The following is a 19781-nucleotide window of genomic DNA, read 5'->3' as shown; positions in this document are numbered from 1 at the left end:
CCGTCAAAGCTTCTACCTGTCAAATGTAATTGATAACGCATCGGAAGTTGGCCTAGAATCATTGCCACGAATTCATCGTCGCTCATGACAACGTCTAGATAACGTGTACGCTCGAACATGTCGCTTAAATGGGCCTCAAGCGTTTTGTTTTTCTTCGGATCGTATTTTTTGCCGTGTAACTGAGCGCGTAAATTCCCCTGAATTTTTAAGCTCCAGTGTTTTTGTTGGAAAGCTGCTTTAAACTGTCCAAATGACGATACAGAAGTTTGGTGAACTTCCCACCAATAATACGCGGTACTTTTCAAACAGTTGTTCAAACACTTCAATTTTTCTGCGTCCGAAAGATTAAATCTCTCTGGGTACTCTTCAAATAATTTATAAATTTACGTGGATTTTCAGTTGATTTTGAGAAAAATACAGGCATTTATTCTGACCAATGCCTAGCAGGGTGATTTAAAGATGATGTATCTACTACTATTAAAGGTTGTCCGGTCGCAGTGTTAGCAATCACGTGTTGCGAACAAGAAGTAGGCGTAGCCTGGTGAAACGGCGCATACGTGTTTCGCTGTTCTGATGTCATCGTTTCCGCCGTAGACGCGCTTGTTGTTTCAACGTTTATCGGTGTATGCGCTGCCGCTCCAGACAATGACAAACGCTGCACGCAGTTCTCGAGCTGGATTAATTTTCTGTTCACGGTTCGAATATCGTCTGCACTATTCGTTTCATGTCGTTGTAGCGCAGTATTTACGTTCGCGAATTGTGTCTCGCTAATCTGAACGTAATTGTTGACCTGCTCTTCTGCAGTACATTTCACAACCTCTATGCACGTAGTTTCTGTGTTAATTACGTGTTGTTTTAGCTCTGTTACTTGCGCATCAATTTCCTCAAATCTGTTCATTACCGTTTCACGAATGTTATGCACTTCCTCCTGCGTGTCGCGAATTTGTGTAGCTAGTTGTCTGGTTACGTCACCGATTTTAGCTTCAAATTTGTCTACCAATTCAAGGTGTTGTCGCGCTAGCTCTTCAGACAAATTCTTAGACTGTTCCGCCGCTTTGGTACGTAACACATCTGTAACTTCCATACGCTGGGATTCTAACGCAGTATTAAGTTGCCTAGCCATTTTGTTTGTCATATGCTCGGTTGTAACGTTGCAGAACCCTGCCCTCCTAGCTAAATAATTTTCTTTTAAACTATTTTTATGCATGTAAATATTTCTTAAAAAGTCTTTCTAATGATAATTTACCGTTTTTATATATATTTAAGGGTTGATATTTGCACTTGCTATGTGTTTTAAGAATGTACCTTGTATTTTAACAGACATTTTCAATCATCAGTATTTTTTATGTAATTATTCACAAATAAGTCGCTGTACTAGAATTTTGCCTGTTTAGGCCTACTTTTTCAGGTTTTTCTCAATAAGTTGAATTTTGTCAAGTAATTTGTATTATGATTGCTTTTCTTAATTTTAATTAACGTGTTGCAATATCATTATAGATCACGGGACTGTGTCTGGGCTGGGGTGATGTGTAGAAAGAGAGAGGCATAAGAGGCCTGTAAGTGCAAGTGAGAGAGAAACAGTGATTCCCCAGTAAGAGAGAGACAAAAGCTGGGATTTCCCACTGGTCGTGGGAAATGTGTGATAACTGCTGTCTCATGGTGTGGGAGAGAGAAGGAGAATGTAAAGTCCCTGGTTCTATGGAAAGAAAACTGTTTCCAATGTGTGTTCTGTATTCCTATTGGCTTGTAACTAGTAGTGTGAATGAAGCGTGCGTGTGATTGGTCGGTGAGGACATGTGACTTCTCCTCCCTGCGTGGAGGAGACAGTGGCAAGAGTTCACCAGTCGTCTGCCGATTGCTGCACCAGTAGGTCGCGTTCGGTGGCTTCTCGCCAAATTATGTAGAATTTGTAAAGAGATTATTTAACGTTGGTGGTCAGAGCCGTGCCGAGTATTAAGTTAACCTAATTTTTTTTTATTTTCATTCGGACAGTAACAAATTAGAAATTGTGATCACCGACATCGGCGTTTTGGCTCGTGACGAAATTCGTTTTCGCTGGGTGCTGTCATGTTTAAAGTCGCACTAGTTTCGTGTACTTACAGTAAAATATTACTGAAGGACTTTATTTTTCGTTAATTCACATCGCGCAAGATGCAAGCATTTTTCGACAGGCAGATGTGCGTGTTGAAGGAGTGAGTAAAACTGTGAAAATGATTGGATTCGTCTGTGCATTCTGGTTTGAAAAAATAAAACAAACACTAAAAAATTGGCGGAACATGTTTTATTTTTGTATGTAACGAACCATTATATTTGGCGCCCAACGTGGGGCGCCAATTGTTACACTCCAAAGACCACCGGACTAGCTCAGATATATTACGTTTCGGTCTTCGAAGGGTAACTCACAAGGTACACTTACATATTCGGATGCTGAAAGAGTGAGGTTATGTTTCCCTCAGAATATTAGTTATGGGCGATGTTGAATTTCAAAGTCTCTCGTACACAAAATGGTTTTTCACTGATTGTTTATTTATACCTTACGAATCAACGAGACATTTGCCGCCATCTTGCGACCATACCATCTACAAATTGAAAGGAGTATTTTCCTTTCTCACAACAAACAAGCTTCATTAATTTGGTTCACATGCTGACTGGCTGAAAATTGAATTAATAAAACAGTTCGAAATTAAGTCCCGCAGTTGCACTCAACTTTCGGTACAATGCCGAAGGACAATGTCCTCGGAAACAGTGAAAAACTTTGGTAAGTCCTGTTTTGGGCGATTACCGACGACTGTAGTCAAAAAATTCTCATTGTTTCCAAAAAACGAAAGTAAGGTTGATTATAAATCGGTGACGCCCGGACCACAGCCGCGAAATTTACTCGTTACATCTTCATAATTAAGTTGTGAGCCACCTACTCAACTAACCACCTCAGTCGCTGATCAGTAGATGAAGATGACTGAAGAACCAAAACGACACACTGGTCTCAGGAGAGACCAAGGATTGCACCATGACGTAACTTTTGGCCAATCACAGAACAGTATCCAACACTCACTACAATACCAGCCAATCACAGAACAAATTACAATACATGAAAAACCCTGTACACACATAACTCGGGGCTTCCCTTGATCTGTCTCTTTTCAATTTCACATCAGAATCGGGGACTCCCAGAATATTTTCTCACGCTAGTTGCTCTGTCTCTCTCTACACCGGATGCATCATTATCGTTTTATCGTCTCGGCGTCACTGTGTCGACGCACGCCTTTCTTTCTCACTCTAACTGACACGCAACTTACATGATTTCATCATCCCATGGACAAAATTACAAAAGAAAAATATGTTACAGTGCATTTGCGCATATAAACAAAATATTTAAATCTTAAAAAACCAATTTAAAACACATAAAAACGTAATTATTTAGTTAAATTTACAGTTACATGGCTGTTTCATAATAAAGCAAATATGCTTAAACAATACACAAATATTAGAAATGGTAATTAATTGAGAGAGTACATTAATAAAACATAAGGAAACATAAATATTAACATGGAAAACAATTATAAACGGTAAAATATCATCATGAAAGTTATTTGAAAAGATTCATTGTAAGTTTCAATGATTTACTACATGTACAGTTAGGTTATGCCTGAAAATTATTTAAACAACTTACATACTGTATTACTGTTAAAACATATTATTCATAAAAACTTAAAGAAAAATTGGGGGAAGGTACTGTCCTGCAATGCTACACGGTTACTTCTATACGCTGGGATTCTAACGCATTATTAATTTGCCTGGTAACCACGTTCAAGGCTTGCATCAAATCCTCCATGGAAATATTGATCGTATTTTCTTTAGCTGCATGTACAACTGGTTCGGAAGCGTTACTTTCCTCTATGTGTGCGGGTTCGGTAGCAAAGCTAATTTCCTGACCTGCCTCAATGCTTAGTGCGGGTGTGTACTCTTTGTTTACGTTTTCAACAACGCCTAGCATTTCTTTCTGGCCCTCGCCGGCCGTATCCTCCTTGTCAGAGCTGGTCTTTTTGTGCCTCAAGAAATACATACCTTCGTCGGCCATCTTGTAGTGCTTCCGACGTACTGATATGCTACGCTACAGCAAACTACACAAATAGCTCGTCCAGCGCGCGTAGACCCTCGTCGACGCCCCAAAGTTGGATCGGTACTCTAGTTATTCTCTGTGTGTGGCCAACTGTACAAGCCCCACAATAATGGGTGCCACTCTAATCAAAATATGTATTATATGTTATGTGGTCAACTGTAAGTAATTATGGTTCTTGCGGGGTTTTGGCGCCTATTCTCTCCGCAGTAGATCTCAGGAACACTGCTGCTGTATCGATTACCCTGACTGCTAATCCATCTAGCACGTCACTGCATTGTATTACTGGCAGGAGAGTAATTATTAAAAGGAAATTTGGTAGTGTTGTGTGACTAGTGGAAATTTGCATTACCTATGACCAAGTCTGTTTTATACGTAACTGACATTTACTGTAAATGAAATAGTAATAGTTTGAAAACATACGATTTTAATGGGTTCTTTGATATTGACGTGAAGTTACTGTTAACATGTAATTCAGCGAGAGGAACAACCGAAATAATTTACTGTGTATGTTGATCATTTTTTTCAGACCTAGGTGTCAGTAAGTAGATGTAAATAACGTCACAGGAACACATCGACTACCATGCCGGGTCTAGCTATAATCTGTCGGAGGCTTGAGGCTCTCTTCCTAGGACCTCCAGGTGGTCTGCTGCGACGCTGGAACACGGGACGCTGGAAGCTGTAATTGGCGAACTACAGAAGATCTGATGTAGTCGGGGGTCTGGCTGAAGAATCGACTTCCCTCTCGTCCTTAAAAGTCTGTTTTAATTTGGATCGGTCTTACCAAAACGTCGTGGCCGATCGTCGCTGGCGCTGACATCAGCCGTCCGGAACCACTACGGGAACAAACGGGACCGACGCGGAAGTTGGCACTAGATGTCGCCGATACTCCCTATCTGAGACATGTTCAGTCCAGAACTATTCTCACAAATAATAGTGTGGAGAATTCTAGATAGCACATGACCGCGGATGACGCGAATCTTCAATTCCTCGTGCGGCTACCAAGGCTATGGTTCGCCACAGCCCGAGAAACGTCTTCCCGCTGCAAGATGGCGATGGCGTCTCTCTTTTCTTCTTCCTTCTAACTATTTATCTACAGTCCCTAGCAACCAAGGAGCTATGGAAAAAATCAACTGCATAGTGAAATAAAACTTGGATATTAGCGTGCAAGAGTACTGAACTAAGGCAAATGAATAAAGTTTCCAAAGAATAATGCTTAGATGACCCTGAAGTTAAAAGGTGTGTTGTCTCTGGCAATTAGATGTGTGATATATGTTAAACTTTGGTTGTCCTCTTTACAATAAAATAATTAAATACATAAGATCGGCTCATGAAATATACAATTAACATTACAATAATAATCAAAAAAATAATAATATAACTGTAAACAGTTGGACTGGTTACAATCTCTTTCCTGAAACGTTCTCTTAGGAATCATTTACGGTGTTCGTCTGTGCTGTCGTCACTGTTTATTCACATCGCTGGGTTCACCTGTGTGTATCTGTATAGCCGTTGTTTTTTTTTTTTTTCAATTTTTATCTGTTAAGTTTCATCGTTGAGTTATTCTGTTTGCCGTTGTGCAACGTAAATTTTCTTTTTAAACGGAACAGAAATATTCATGTAAATTTACATATTTGTTAATTTGTACATTTACATGAAAATAACTGTTTTACTACAAAATAGTGTTACCATTTTGCTTTGTGTTGCCCCAGTACCTCCAATATTTGAGTTATTTGTAAAGCCTTGTTTGAATAGCTTTCCAGTATTAGCTGCGCATGTTAAGCACGGTAAAACAAATGGTTTAAAAAAAAAAATTGAATGTACACATAAATCTATACTAATATTATAAAGCTGAAGAGTTTGTTTGTTTGTTTGTTTGAACGCGCTAATCTCGGGAACCACTGGTCCGATTTGAAAAATTCTTTCAGTGTTGGATAGTAAATTTATCGAGGAAGGCTATAGGCTATATTATATCATCAATAACATTAGGGATCCTTACTAAAAGTCTAATTTAGAATCAAATGCGTTCGAGGGGGTTAGATACAACATGCAGTACACGTACAAAGTGTGTGTTGACGATGCCGCAGGCGCTAGAAGTTTATTAAGCGAAATACCACTCACTGACTCACTCATCACGAGATCTCTAAAACTATACACCCAATTGACTTGAAATTTATAATAGTTACTCATTTTGTGATGTAGACACTCACTAAGAACGGATTCTGCGGAAATCCGATCCCAAGGGGAGTTTCGGGGGCGTAATATATCAAAATTTCCAGTTTTTGGTAGTAAATCACCATGGCAACAGCTGTTGCTTTGTTGATGCTTCATTTGTCTCAATGGCAACGACTATTTCATTGTTAGTGCAGTCCTCATCACCGTTGAAATTTTGCGGGTACTTAAAATATCAAAAATTGCCCTTTTTTTCAAGTATATATATTTTACAGACTTGAAACTTCACAGTAATGTTCCTTATGTTACGCAGGATGACATTTTCCGAAAATTATATCTCATGGGTGGTTAAAACCAGGCAACAGTGGGTACTTTGTCTGCATGAGAACAGGATTTTGCATTGTTCATGCCTTCTGCGTCTCCTTGGCAACGGGCATCGCGCGGCAGTGGCGTACCCACAAGGAGGGGCATGTATAATGAGCGGAGCAAGAGTGATCTGCCTGTAGACTGCCGTAGCGAAGTACGGGTACATCAGTTGTACGTTGCGTGCACGAGTCTGAAAACCATCGGTGCTATTCATTTTCTCTCCGGTACATTATACAACATTGTAATAAATTTTCACTGAATTTTTTTTCATTTACCATTTCTGTAAATGGGAGATGTGGCATAATTTTTTTTCCATTAGTATAGCCGTGCGAAGCCGGGTTGGGCAGCTAGTTGAAGTATAAAATTATTAGCCAATTTTTTTAAGAAATACTCAGTTATACCTCGATAAACCGTATTTCAGATGTGCAAAAATAACCAAAGCCATGTGGTGCACAAAGTTATAATATCTTTCTTTTAGTATTGCAAACTATTCCTTGTCAACTGTTTTATAATAGAATATTTTGTAAAAGTACTGAAAAATCAATTCTGTGAGTTCTCCAAAGTATTTTTCGTCTTTATTTACTGTTCTTGTTGCTAATGTCTCGTCGCTGTTAGACCACTGTCCGTCTGTGCTGTAATATTTTTTTTTACCGATTCTTTCTACGTAATTTTCTGTCTATGTTTGAAATGTTTTGATGTTCCGTGATTTTCGCTTGTTTTCTGTGTGTTTGCACATTTAACTTTCTTATTTGTTATTGAGGTTTCTTGTGACATACATTGCAATCAGCAATTGTGAATGTCCTAAATTATATACAGTAGAACCTCATTTTTACATATTTCAAGGGACCAGGAAAAAAATACTTAAAAACCGGGAAAACGCAAAATGAGGGAAATGTTCAAATTTTTTTTATTATCTCACTATATGGGAAACAATAAGAAATTATATACCACACTAAATAATATGTTAGAGACGGTTACGTTTTTATATATTAACTAGAACTTCACTATCTCACATAATTAAAATTATAAATATATCCAATATCGCTGTTCTTCATTATTGCCGAAAGTTAAACATGAAATTTGCTGTTCTTGTGTAAGAGGTGAGAATGTTGAAGCATCTTGATATAGCCACTTGGTGCTGAAATTTTGTAACACAATTGATTTTTGAACTTTGTATTTAATTACGTGTTAAAGTTTGATTAATTTCAGATTTTTTGAGATATAATTCTATAAAACGAAAGCTACCACCATCAAGATAATTGTTTATATTGAGGAATAGAAGTTAAATTGCCATTGCATTGTTTGGATATTCATTGCAGCCATTTGACTTTTCAGAATGTTTCTAATGTGTTAAAATGAACATCGCCGAATATGCACGAAGACGCCATATTTATAGGAAACTCATACGTTGCTTAAAACGTATTTTAATAATGGAACAGTAATCCGCTCTTTTGTGTATTTAAAATGCAAGTTTTCACCTTTATTTTCATGCATAATACATTTAAGAGTAAAGGGGAACGCTAAGAAAAGTACTTATTAATTTTCATGTTTATGTCACCATAAGTTTGGTTCATGGCCATATGGTGTACAATAGCACGTGGCACAAAAAAAAAGTAAGTTGTTTCCAATGGCGAACGAAGCTGTGGTGACCATACACTCATGCAGTAACGCTTAATAAATAAACTTCATGCTATTCATTTTAAGAATTTATTGTTTTCTCTAAATTTTCCGATGGTTTGCCACGAAATACAGCACTAATTCTACATAAACAGTGGGAAATTCTTTTGCACAAGGTGGGAAAAGAATGCATTATTAGTATAGGGAAATTGACAGTGCATGTAAAAAAAAACATTAATCGCGGGAATTCGTATATCGCGGGTACGTAAAAATGAGGTTCTACTGTATATAATCAGTCTCCCCAATTGCAAGAACCATTTAAAAAAAAGAAAATTTAAAGTTATTTGGTATTTGAAACCCGTATATTTGCAAACAAAATTTATTTAAAATAAAATAATATATATTTTTTCGTAATAATCTCAAAATATAAAGTGTAGTATGTATGCAGGATTTAATTTCATAGCGAAATTATTATGTCTACTTAAGTTGTTGAACTGAAGGAAAGGTTTGAACATAATAATTTAAAAGAACAAAATTATAAAAAAAAGTGAAATCTGTTGTTGAAGGATATTTTACTTCGTACAAAAATTTTTTAGATGGAAATAAACATACACAACCTTTCAATGAACCTTTCAATGATCTGTAACAGTTAAACATAATACATACATGTTTGATTCTATTACAAGTAGAAATATTACACAACCAAAATATTTAATCACCGTATTCCAACTTTTGTTACAATTAAAATTACAAATAATTAAATAGTGGTGTCACGGCGATGTGCACAAATATTAAACAATTTTATGTGGTTGTGTACTCAAAGAAGTTCATGTTTAATAATCCCGATGATTTAATTAATTTTCAGAGTGTTTCATTGTATGAAATAAAACATTTATACTCCTGCTAAACTCTGAGGTAAGCTATTACCATGAATTCTATACTCTGGAGTACTGAAAGTTCCAATAAAATATAGTTGTATTCAAATAATGTGAATATTTCTAAATAAGTAAGCAAATCTCACAGAACTAGTTCTCCAAGCAATCCAACAACTGATTATATCCCCTTCCACCAAAAATCATTCCAACTACGCTCAATCATTTTGAATTCCAGGATGAAAATCATAATAATATTCAGTCCAAACTGATTCTGTGATATTAGGAGCTGAAACACATAATATACCTATTTTTTTAGACCTCCCACCTCAGAGACTACAGGCAGAATAATACATTGTATGCAATTATTGTATTCGTGACAGAACACGGGCGAAAATTATTTTTATATTAATTATTAATTGCAAAACTTTTAACTGTATACATTTGTTCCCAAGCATAAAATTTCTTAAATGTAATGCGATTTTACGGTGATTACGAACACTTCATTATTCGCTCACCTTTCTTCTGTAACAGTACCAATTATTATACAGGTTCTTAGTTAATTTCCAAGTGTTCTTATGCGCTAAGCGGTCTTGTGTGAAATTTCAAATGATTTCTATCACAACATATAGTAACTGATTCGAGGTAGTAGGTTTTAAGGTGGTTTACCTAGTTTTTAAAGTTTTTGAAAGGTGTTCTCCCAAAATGCATGAATGAATACAATTCATAAAGGAAACAATGTAGTCTCCCTCCCTCCCTCCCTTAGACATCAGCCACCCCGTTTTGCTGTGACACACGGGATTCCTCTCCCCTTCCTCCTAATGACATTCATCACCAAAGACACGACCTTGAGCTGGAACCAACAACAAACTCGGGCGCCCCGCTGACGGATTACCGTGGAACACATAAAACATGCAAACATAACAAGAGGCTACAGTGCTCGAACGTAGTGAAAAATTTATAAGTTTCTTGCTCATTCAAGCTAAGCCAATTGATGTTAAAAAAAATATACTTTAACATTCCAGAATTATTATTTCAGTAAATGTTTTGGCAAATAAAAACATTATTTCCCTGAAAGGACACTGACATCACAAACACAGGGAGGCCAAATTGTGAAATTTAACCCAGGTATTTTCCGTACAACTTCCGCTTTCATTTCTTTAAAACTAATAAAGCATTTCGATTACAGTTCAATATAACTTTTAAATTATGTATTTTGTTTGCATCATAACTTGTTTGTCAATGTTTTTAAACATAATAAATTTTATAAATAACTTACATATAATATTTTTTATATTTATTTACAGACATAAAATCTATAATATAAAAATTTAAACTACCGTATGCTTTGCTTGCAAACACTAAAATTCACACTTTTCCTTTTCAACAATTGGTTCGGGGTTTCATATTGAAAATTATTTATAGTTAATTACCACACTAATTTACTTGAAAATATGGAATAACGGAAAGATGTATATACAATCTGTATATTTTATAGTGTTCGATAAACTAGCCTACTCCCCCCCCCCCTCCTTCTCTCCTGCGTGTAGTCACAAGCAAACTGGAAATGCCAGACGGATGTGGCAGCAATATTTTTATTTCTTTTTTCCTGGGTGGCAGCAGCTGATTACATTAGTTAATTTGCACTTTAATCTAAGATGTGTCTTGTTTTTATTAATATTTTTAATTGGTATGTATTTAAGATTATATATTTTGAACTTGGATTCAGGCAGTAGTAAGCTGTGCCATAATTTTCTACGATATTCCAGCGACCACTTCATTTAAATAATGGTTCTATACCAGGGGTCGGCAACCTTTTGAGTTGGAAGAGCCAAAAATTACAATTTACAAAGTTTCAAAGTTTTTAAAGAGCCACAAAAATTGTTCTTGCCAACAATAAATAGTACTTGCATAAATAAAGTTTTTTGATAAGAAAACTAATCTATTTATTCATAAGAAATATTTATTCATATATAAGTAGTGTTTTTTCACAACAAATTAGATAATATATGGTCTTATTAGATAATAACTTATTATATATGTAAAAAATTAAAACAATCAAACACTTACTTACAGCACTAACTTGTACTTCAATAACAATTAATTGTGCAAACACATTCAATGGGAGCGTTGGCTTTGCATGGTTTTAGAAAGATTGGATAAATTTGGCTCATAACTTGTGGTTTTAAGTTTCAAACACAACTCTAAACTTTCATTTGTTAGTTGGCTTCTTACTTTACATTTAATTATATTAATGCAAGAGAACGCTTGCTCGCACAAATATGTCGATCCGAAGATAGTCAACACTCCAAATGCCAACTTCTTCACCTCACTGTAGCAATCGGGAAGACTATTCCATGCGTCGAATATAAGTGCCTCAACTCGCGGCATTTCTTTTAAAGCTGTCCACTTTTGTTGCGTTACGTACATACATTTCTGAACCTCCAACTCTTCCAACTTGCTTTTCAACTATGTAAATTTTCCACTCCACAAAGCTTTACTTTTTAAATCGTATAATTGCATTTCTAGAGATCCAGTATCAACTACAAATGGCTCAATGTGGATTTCGTTACCATTTGTGTTGAGAGGATTTACTATGAATGCTAGAGTGGTTTTGTTGGTTTTGAATTGTTGAAATCTGTTAGCAAATTCATCTTTAATTTTTTTTATAACTGTGCTGAAGTATTTCGTGTCAACAGTTGCACTGGTTTTATCACGATATTGCTTTAGAAATTTAAAATGAAGTAATTTACCGCTCTGAATATCTTCTGCAAAAATAATTAATTTTTCTTCGAAACTAACCAATTCTTCTACCAAAACATAGGCTGGGTTTCCCTTTCCTTGCAGTTTTAGATTCAGCTCATTTAATTTCGCTGTGATATCCACCATAAAGTAAAATTTTTGCAACCATTTGCCGTCCTCTAATTAGGGTGATTAATGCCTTTTTCATTGAGGAATGTATTTATTTCATTCAAGCACAAAGCAAAACGTTTCAACACCTTACCTTTGGAAAGCCATCGCACTTTATTGTGAAGAAGGAGGTCGGAATACTGAGTCTCCATTTCGTTCAAGAATTCTTTAAACTGACGATGGTAGAGTGCTTTTGACAAGATGCTGTTAACAATCGTGATTACCAAATTCATGGCCTCAACTATTTCGGTCGGAAATGTTTGGGCACAAAGTGCTTCTTGGTGTATTATGCAGTGAAACGTAAGAATTTCGTGGTTTATTTTACTCTGAAGAATCGTTGTTGACTTGTTGTCCCTTTATTTTTCCCTGTCATACTTCTGGCTCCATCAGTTGCTATTGAAACAATTTTATTTAAATCAATCTTATTATCTTCGAGGCATTTTTGCATGGCATTTGCTATATCTTCCCCTCTAGTTTGTCGCGAGAGTGGTAGAAATCCTAGAAGTTCTTCTTTTGGACCTTGGGAAGACATATACCTAACAAAAAGGGCAACTTGTGCCGTGTCTTTTATGTCGCAAGACTCATCTATAGCAAGTGATAAGGAAGAAGCCAGTTGAATGTCTTCCACCTGCAAATATGTTACATTTGAAGAAATTTTTGCCTTTCTGTCTTGTACTGTTTTAGCGGATAGTGGCAAATCTTTGATTTTTTTCAAGATTTCTGGTTTGTTTTTGAAATCACGAAATAGTTCTTCAGATGCACGTATGAAGCAATCTTTGACATACTCACAATCTGTGAATAGTTTGCCTTTTTTTGCGATTTCTAGTGATGCCGCGAAGCTTGCCAGATTAACATTACTTGTAGATTGCGTCCAGTTACTTAACATGGAACTTGATTGCTGTTTTTGTTTTTGGAGCTCGTCGACAGCTTTTTTTCGTTCTTCACCGGCTGGATATTTACTAGCAAACTGAGTAAGTTTTGTAGTGAAGTGTCCCTCTAAATTTGATTTCTTATTGTGTGCGAGTTTTTCGTGGCAAATGAGACAGGTCAGAAGGCCATCTGAGTTGCATATGAAAGCGAACGACTCCGTCCAATCCCGATTGAATTCTCGATGCCCTTCTTCAGTTCTTCTCTTTTTTTTTTGTAGATGCCATGCTTGCGGTGAAGCTGTAATAAAGAATTTTTAAAATTTTTATTTAGGTATCCAAAACAGCAGATGACAAGTTTTGCAATTATTTACTATTTTAATAAAAACACTTTCGCGTTAATATCAAAAAGTGTACTTTGTTTCTTTTTTGACACTTCTTATTGACTTCAAAAAAGGAGTTAGGTATCTTATTTAAAAAAAATATGTATAATATGTATATTAAAAATATAATACTTATTATGTTACCTAGCTTTACTTCGGTTTTTTTATTATTATTATAATATATGTACGTACATACATACCCCTGAGAAGATAATTCGCTTCTAACTCTTCTACTTGAAACAACAAGCTATACGTCACAGCCAAAGCACTGGTGAAGACGCCAAACTGTCTTGCGTCGAAACGAATTAAATCCTACATAGAAACATCAGACGACGGCGTCATTCGAGAGCTTCCGACGGACCACAGAACAAGGAGGGAGATATAGAAGTGCGACTGATATGTTGGAAACTGAAAACATGTTTGCGCGTCAAGTGGCGCTATCTGTTGGGTGGGCCCGTAAGTACTAGTAAAACGAAAACCTCGGGCGGATGGATAGCTTTAAATTGATAATTTAACTGCTTGATGACATATTGTTTAGTAAAATATAACAAGCGTGGAATAAAACAGGCTTACTACTGGTTTGTAATAAAAAAAAGTATTTTCTGTATAAATAACCTGGTGATGCAGTATTTCTGGTACGGAACTAAAGAGCCACAGCTTCACATCCAAAGAGCCGCATGTGGCTCGCGAGCCGCAGGTTGCTGACCCCTGTTCTATACCAATGTTGAGTTTCATCCATTTTTTGGTATATATTTTCCTGAAGTATTATTGACAGTTAAAATTTAATCACAAACTATTGACCAATATCTTTGTTATGTAGTATTTTAGAATTTTTTGAGAAAAAATTATTTATAGGCACATGAATATTATTCGTAAAAAATAATATTTCTGAAAAACCCCATCGTTTTCAATCAGGAAGATCATCTTTAACATACACACGTATTTTATATATATATAATATGATTTTTGTACCAAATATAATTAAAATATTCTATTTATTTCAACATGAGCAAAGCTTTTGATACTTTCCAAAACAATCTAACAATTAAAATATTAAAAAGTTATCAATTTTAGGCCTGGTTAAGCAATATGTGATGTGTGTGTGTGTATGTGTGTGTGTGTGTTTTAATTATCTTACAAATATATGCTTTTAAGTCAAATTTGCAAATGCACTTTCATGGTATTTATCATCTCCACTACTCTTTAATATTTAATAAATGATATTCCAACTGTAATCAAGAATTGATCAAGAAAAGGCGCTGATGAAAAAATATATAATTGGGAAATAATGTTTGTCAGCAAGATATTTCAGCCGTCCAGATCTGGTTTTCAAGTTAACAAACGTCTCTGAATTACGATAGCATTTATTGTATAACCTTTAGTATAAAAAACTAATTCAATTAGAATTATCACATAGCAAGAAATAACATTAAGCGTGGTGTCCACTTTTAATACCTTCAAGTTATATTGGATGCCAAGTTTTTATTTTACACCAACATTGCATTTCAAGATCTTAGGTCTTATTAAATTTATAACTTTCTCGGCATAAATACCTGATTGTATACTTTGTTCTTAAAATTGATTAGCTATAAAGTAGAATATTGTGTCATAATTTGGAATTAAATAACTAATTTTGATTGTAATAGAATTGAAAGTATGCAGAAAAAAAATTTTAAATTAATATTTTAAAATTTCAGGCTTTTAAATTCCTTTTAAATATGCTACATTCCTATATAAATTTAATTTGCATTTTCTATTTATTATACGTTCAATCAGTGATGCACATTTTATTATATACGTTATCTCGGTTTGGATTAAGAATTTCAACTTGCAATTATAGAATCAATGACACTTTTAAAACCATTAGTAACTATAAAATTTGTAAAATATTTACTACTATTTTTGAATAATCATTAAATAAACATTCATTGGTAAAAAAACTTAAGCAAAAAGTTTTTTAAAACTTTTATAATCTACATATTTATTTTGTATACACCATTTTAGTTTCTGTTTAAGATTTTTGTGAAAACCAAAGTAACCAATTATAACCAATTATTTAATATGAACTTTATCAATCTTTATTTATCTGTGTGTTGTGTTGTTTCGTGTTTTGTCGTAAAGTTATGGATATGTATCAGTGTACGTCTTGTGTTAATGTGTTTTGGTTGTTATTCTATGTGCTTATATCGTACCTATTTTTTAATGTATGTTTTATATTTCGTTTATAAGTGTTGTAAGGCACAAAAAACCGAATTTCAATTTGATCTGACAGTTTTATAGAAGCAGAATAATATTCTACACATAGTAATATTTTTATTTTGTAATAAAAAAATTACTTAAATTTTAACAGAGTTTTTTTTTTGATTGACTGCAAGCTGTGCAAAGCCCACCAACATTCGAAGTACGAGCCTATGTCTCCCCTAGAGTGCCTGTACTGCTTGACCTGTGCCTTCTAGACTACACAAAAATATTTCCCTCGAATTTCAGCATCTTAAAATTACATTTTGTTGACTTTAAACAATTTAATATGGATATTTAAAACCTTATATCTGAGTTTTTTGAGTTCTATCACCCTAATATTGAAAACATTACATAAGAAAACCCTTGAATATTTGCGTTGGATTTGCATTCATTAAATAATGATCTAGAATTACTTCAATTATTTCAGTATGCAAAAATGTAAATTCTATAAAGCTAGTTAAATTACGATTTTATGAGTAGGCTGTTTTCCTTATTCCGTAGAATGTAAAATAAATTTTGGCAGAATGGAATACTGCCACATTTTTTTTTTTTTTTTAATCGTCGTAATAAGAATACAGTGCTACTTATATTACATTTTTTGAAACATTTCTTCTCGTCCGCGCTCCGGATATGATTTGTTATTGCAACTATCACCGTCAGAAGTGCTATCTGTAAGCTTTAAAGTTAACCTGAGAAACAGCTAGAGGGTTGACAGCGCTACCTACCGAGTATTCTATACACTACTTTGAGGACAATATTGCTGTAATCATTCCATGGAGGGTGTAAGAAAATATGGCAGAACTCCGTCTCGTCCTTTAGACGTATGGCAGATTTCCGTTATGGTACTTTTCCGCCTTTTTCGAAGAGGCCAGGCGGAATGCTGCCATTATGGTGGTCTTCCAATATGGTAGTCTTCCGTCGCCCCTTATTCCATCAGTATTAATGCTTAGGTTTTAGTAGTATGTAGCAAAATACATGAACATACAGGAAAATAAATAAAATCTCATGTGAGGAGGAGGAAGGTGCCACCACATCTGACAAAATCTCACCAAGGGGGAGGGAGGGCTCTAAATTAAAAGAAAAAAGACCTAATGTAGTTAATGAATGCCTCCTAACTAGCTTCAAATTTTGACAATCATGCATATTTTGTACTATTTGTTGGTGTTTTGATGATGTATATTTTTTAAACTTAGAAATTAATATTGAACTATTTCTTATCTTTGCAAGTTTAAAATATATGTGTTTACATTGCTAGTAATTTTTCTACAAAATTTATTGGCTATACCATTGATTGTTTGGGTGGCTACATAATATTGATGTAATAGTAGTACTAATAGTGTGGGAACTTTAAACTTAGGTCACTTCCCACATAAATTAACAATTTGAAGGAGAGAGACAGAAAATGGGAAGTGTTATGTTTTAAGCAGCTCTGGGATATTTTCTGTATTGTGAAGTTTGATTAGTCTATTTGTGAGAGCTTGTGTGTGATTGGCTGTTAGGATAGATTCTGTGATTGCTTTTTACCTTGTTGGATAAATGTGAGTGCTCAGAGGTTGCTATGGACGGTCATGTTCGGTCGGCAGCTTAAAGAGAATTATTAAATGTAGCTTAAGATCTAATGTAATTTTCGAACATTATTAAACTAGAATATGTGACCGTAGGCAGCAGCGATAGGCCTAAGTAGAGTTTTGATGTTACTTGGTGTGTTTTCCAAGAGACCAAAGTCTCGCTCAGATTGTACTGTGAGTTTCAAGCAATCAAAGGTAATCATAATTTTATTTATTTAGTTAAGTAACATTAAACACAAGTAAATGGTTCTGTGCTGTCTTTTTTTGTATGAAACTGTTTCTTCTTTAGTTAGTGACAATTATAGTGAATTTTTAATAAAGAATAATCAAATGACACATGTTTATTCCAAACTCTTTTATTTCTGCAAGAAAGCTCTCCTAACTTCCATTCAAATAATTTACACGAATATTTAAAACTTACAAAATACTATCTGCAGCACCAAACAATTTTTTTTAGGTGTTTGTTTGAACTCTAAACAAGTTGGATATTCAACCAAGCAAATCTAACTCATATCTTGTTTTCCACACTAATTTTTAAATTTTCTGTAAGTTATAATATAAAGTAGGTTTTTAAGTATTAAATATTTTTAAAAAATATATTTTTAATAGGTTTTATTATTTATCAGTAAAATTATTAATGTATACAAATTTCTCGGCCCTAAAATGAGTAAATTCTGATTTCGCCGCGCAGTTTATTCTAGAGATGACGTGTATGCCTTGTTCTCTGGGGACCAAGTGGAATTGACAAGCCACGGGCTGTCAGCAGGTCGAGTGCTCACCTGAGGACAACAGCAGAACTCTGTGCCACCCACAACAGTCAGTTACCTGCACAGTGTTCGCTGTCACTTACCCAGTTAACCTGTAACTCATTTATAATGAGTTGTTCTGGTTATTTCGTAAGTGAGAAAACTTTGAAAGAAATATTGTAACAGGAAAATAAGACAAATAGTTTCACAGACATTAAAAACTATATAATAAAGTGTTTGTAGACAACATAGCATAACATTATAATCTATAACAACAGAAAATATTATTAGGATTATTAATATTATGACAAATACACCAACTATCTAAGATATCACATACTCAATGTAAGTGCACTGTTGTAATAATTATTGTGTTATAATAGTGTTAGTAATCAAATAGTAAGACTTTATATGAACTATGGGTTGCAGTGCGGCACACCTGCTCAACTTCCCCTACAAGACCAAGATACCTCTAGACTATGCCATAGTAGAGGTTATATTCGCACAACTGTTCCACATGCCAACACCTGCCCACCTGGAGATAGTGTATGGCTCAGTGCTCATTGAGCTGTGCAAGCTACAGCCCAGCACCATGCCACAGGTAAGCTTCCCTTGCCACCGCACTTAGTCCACAATACCACTAGTTATAAATACATGCTCTGGTGGAGGTTATATTCGACCTGTTGTTCCACATGTTGTCACTTGACCTCCTGGAGATAGTGAATTGCTCGGTGCTCATTGAACTGTGCAAGCTACAGCCCAGTATCATGCCGCAGGGTATAAATTCTGGCATCCCTGTCTATCAGGGTTGGAAAAAAACTTTTATTTTTTAAATCTAAACAACCTGTTTTTGTTTGTTTAAACCAGGTTTTTTTATTACATTTAATTTTGGTTTTCTGCATGTTTAAATGAAAGCCTTACAACATTCCACTTTCTGCCACTCATATTGAACCAGAAAAAGTTTTAACATCAAAGAACTGAAGTCCAGCAGATCTGCACATCTGACCAGGTAACCACAATAAGGGTATTTCCCCACAGGAGAAGGATTCTGCATTAAATGGGTGTTTCCCACAGAAAGGGGATTTAGAGTACAGTTATGGATTTCCCAAAAAATAGGATATTTTTTCAAAATAATAAATTTTTATTTTCTCTGTTTTTACACTTTTGACTACAATTTACTGATTTATTTAATTTTAGAGAAGTATTTAGCTGAATTTAATTTACAACTTATTCATATAATTTAAATGCTAAGATCTTAATTAGTATATAATTATTTTCCCGTAAATCACAAGAAACATTTATGTGCAAACTATTGTTATTATAGTGGAACTAGACCTTTCATTTAAATTTATTAAGATATTCTGGTTTAAACCATTGTGGTTTGAATCAGCCAACCCTGCTGCCTAGTCTACAATACCACTGTTTATAAATACATGCCCTCGTGGAAATTATATGTGGCCTGTTGTGTCCCTCCTAACACCAGACCCCTTGAGATAGTGAGTGCACTGCTGGGTTCTCAATGAGCTGGGCAAGTTACAGTCCAGCACTATGTTAATGCTAGTCCACTCTAAAACAACAAGGAGAGTAATTAGACAGTAGCTGGGCAATATTTAGGGGTAGTTATGAACCAACTGGCCAGCCGGCACTACAACCACACCCTCCTTTGAAAAAGGTGTGCTTTCATTGAACACATCTTTAATATATTTGCAAATTTACTTTGTGCTTATTTGTGTAGAAATAAGAGGTCAAGCTGTGAAGTTTGAACAGCTTGTTGTTTGTGTGGTAATTCTATAGTTGAGGAACTGTAGTCAATTGTCCTATTCTCTGCTGTTGGCTGCTGGAAAATTGCAGTTTTCTGGCACACTGTTGGGAAGTTGCTATAGTGCACGCATGGATGTAGCAATTCCTGCCGGAGAGCTGTGG

The 19781-nt window shown here is 35.0% G+C and overlaps 1 protein-coding gene across 1 annotated transcript in view; it reads left to right on the top strand.

Moving 5' to 3' along the window:
* LOC134527317 (nuclear cap-binding protein subunit 1) overlaps positions 1–19781 on the top strand; it is a 377088-nt gene that overhangs the window by 102417 nt on the left and 254890 nt on the right. Inside the window, exon 8 of the mRNA XM_063359877.1 lies at positions 18288–18459. Within this exon, the coding sequence (XP_063215947.1) occupies positions 18288–18459 (172 nt within the window). The remainder of the gene's footprint in view (positions 1–18287; positions 18460–19781) is intronic.

Source organism: Bacillus rossius, chromosome 1 (assembly GCF_032445375.1).
Source record: "Bacillus rossius redtenbacheri isolate Brsri chromosome 1, Brsri_v3, whole genome shotgun sequence".
Classification (NCBI taxonomy): Eukaryota; Metazoa; Arthropoda; class Insecta; order Phasmatodea; family Bacillidae; genus Bacillus; species Bacillus rossius.
This window is presented reverse-complemented; position numbering and strand designations above follow the sequence as displayed.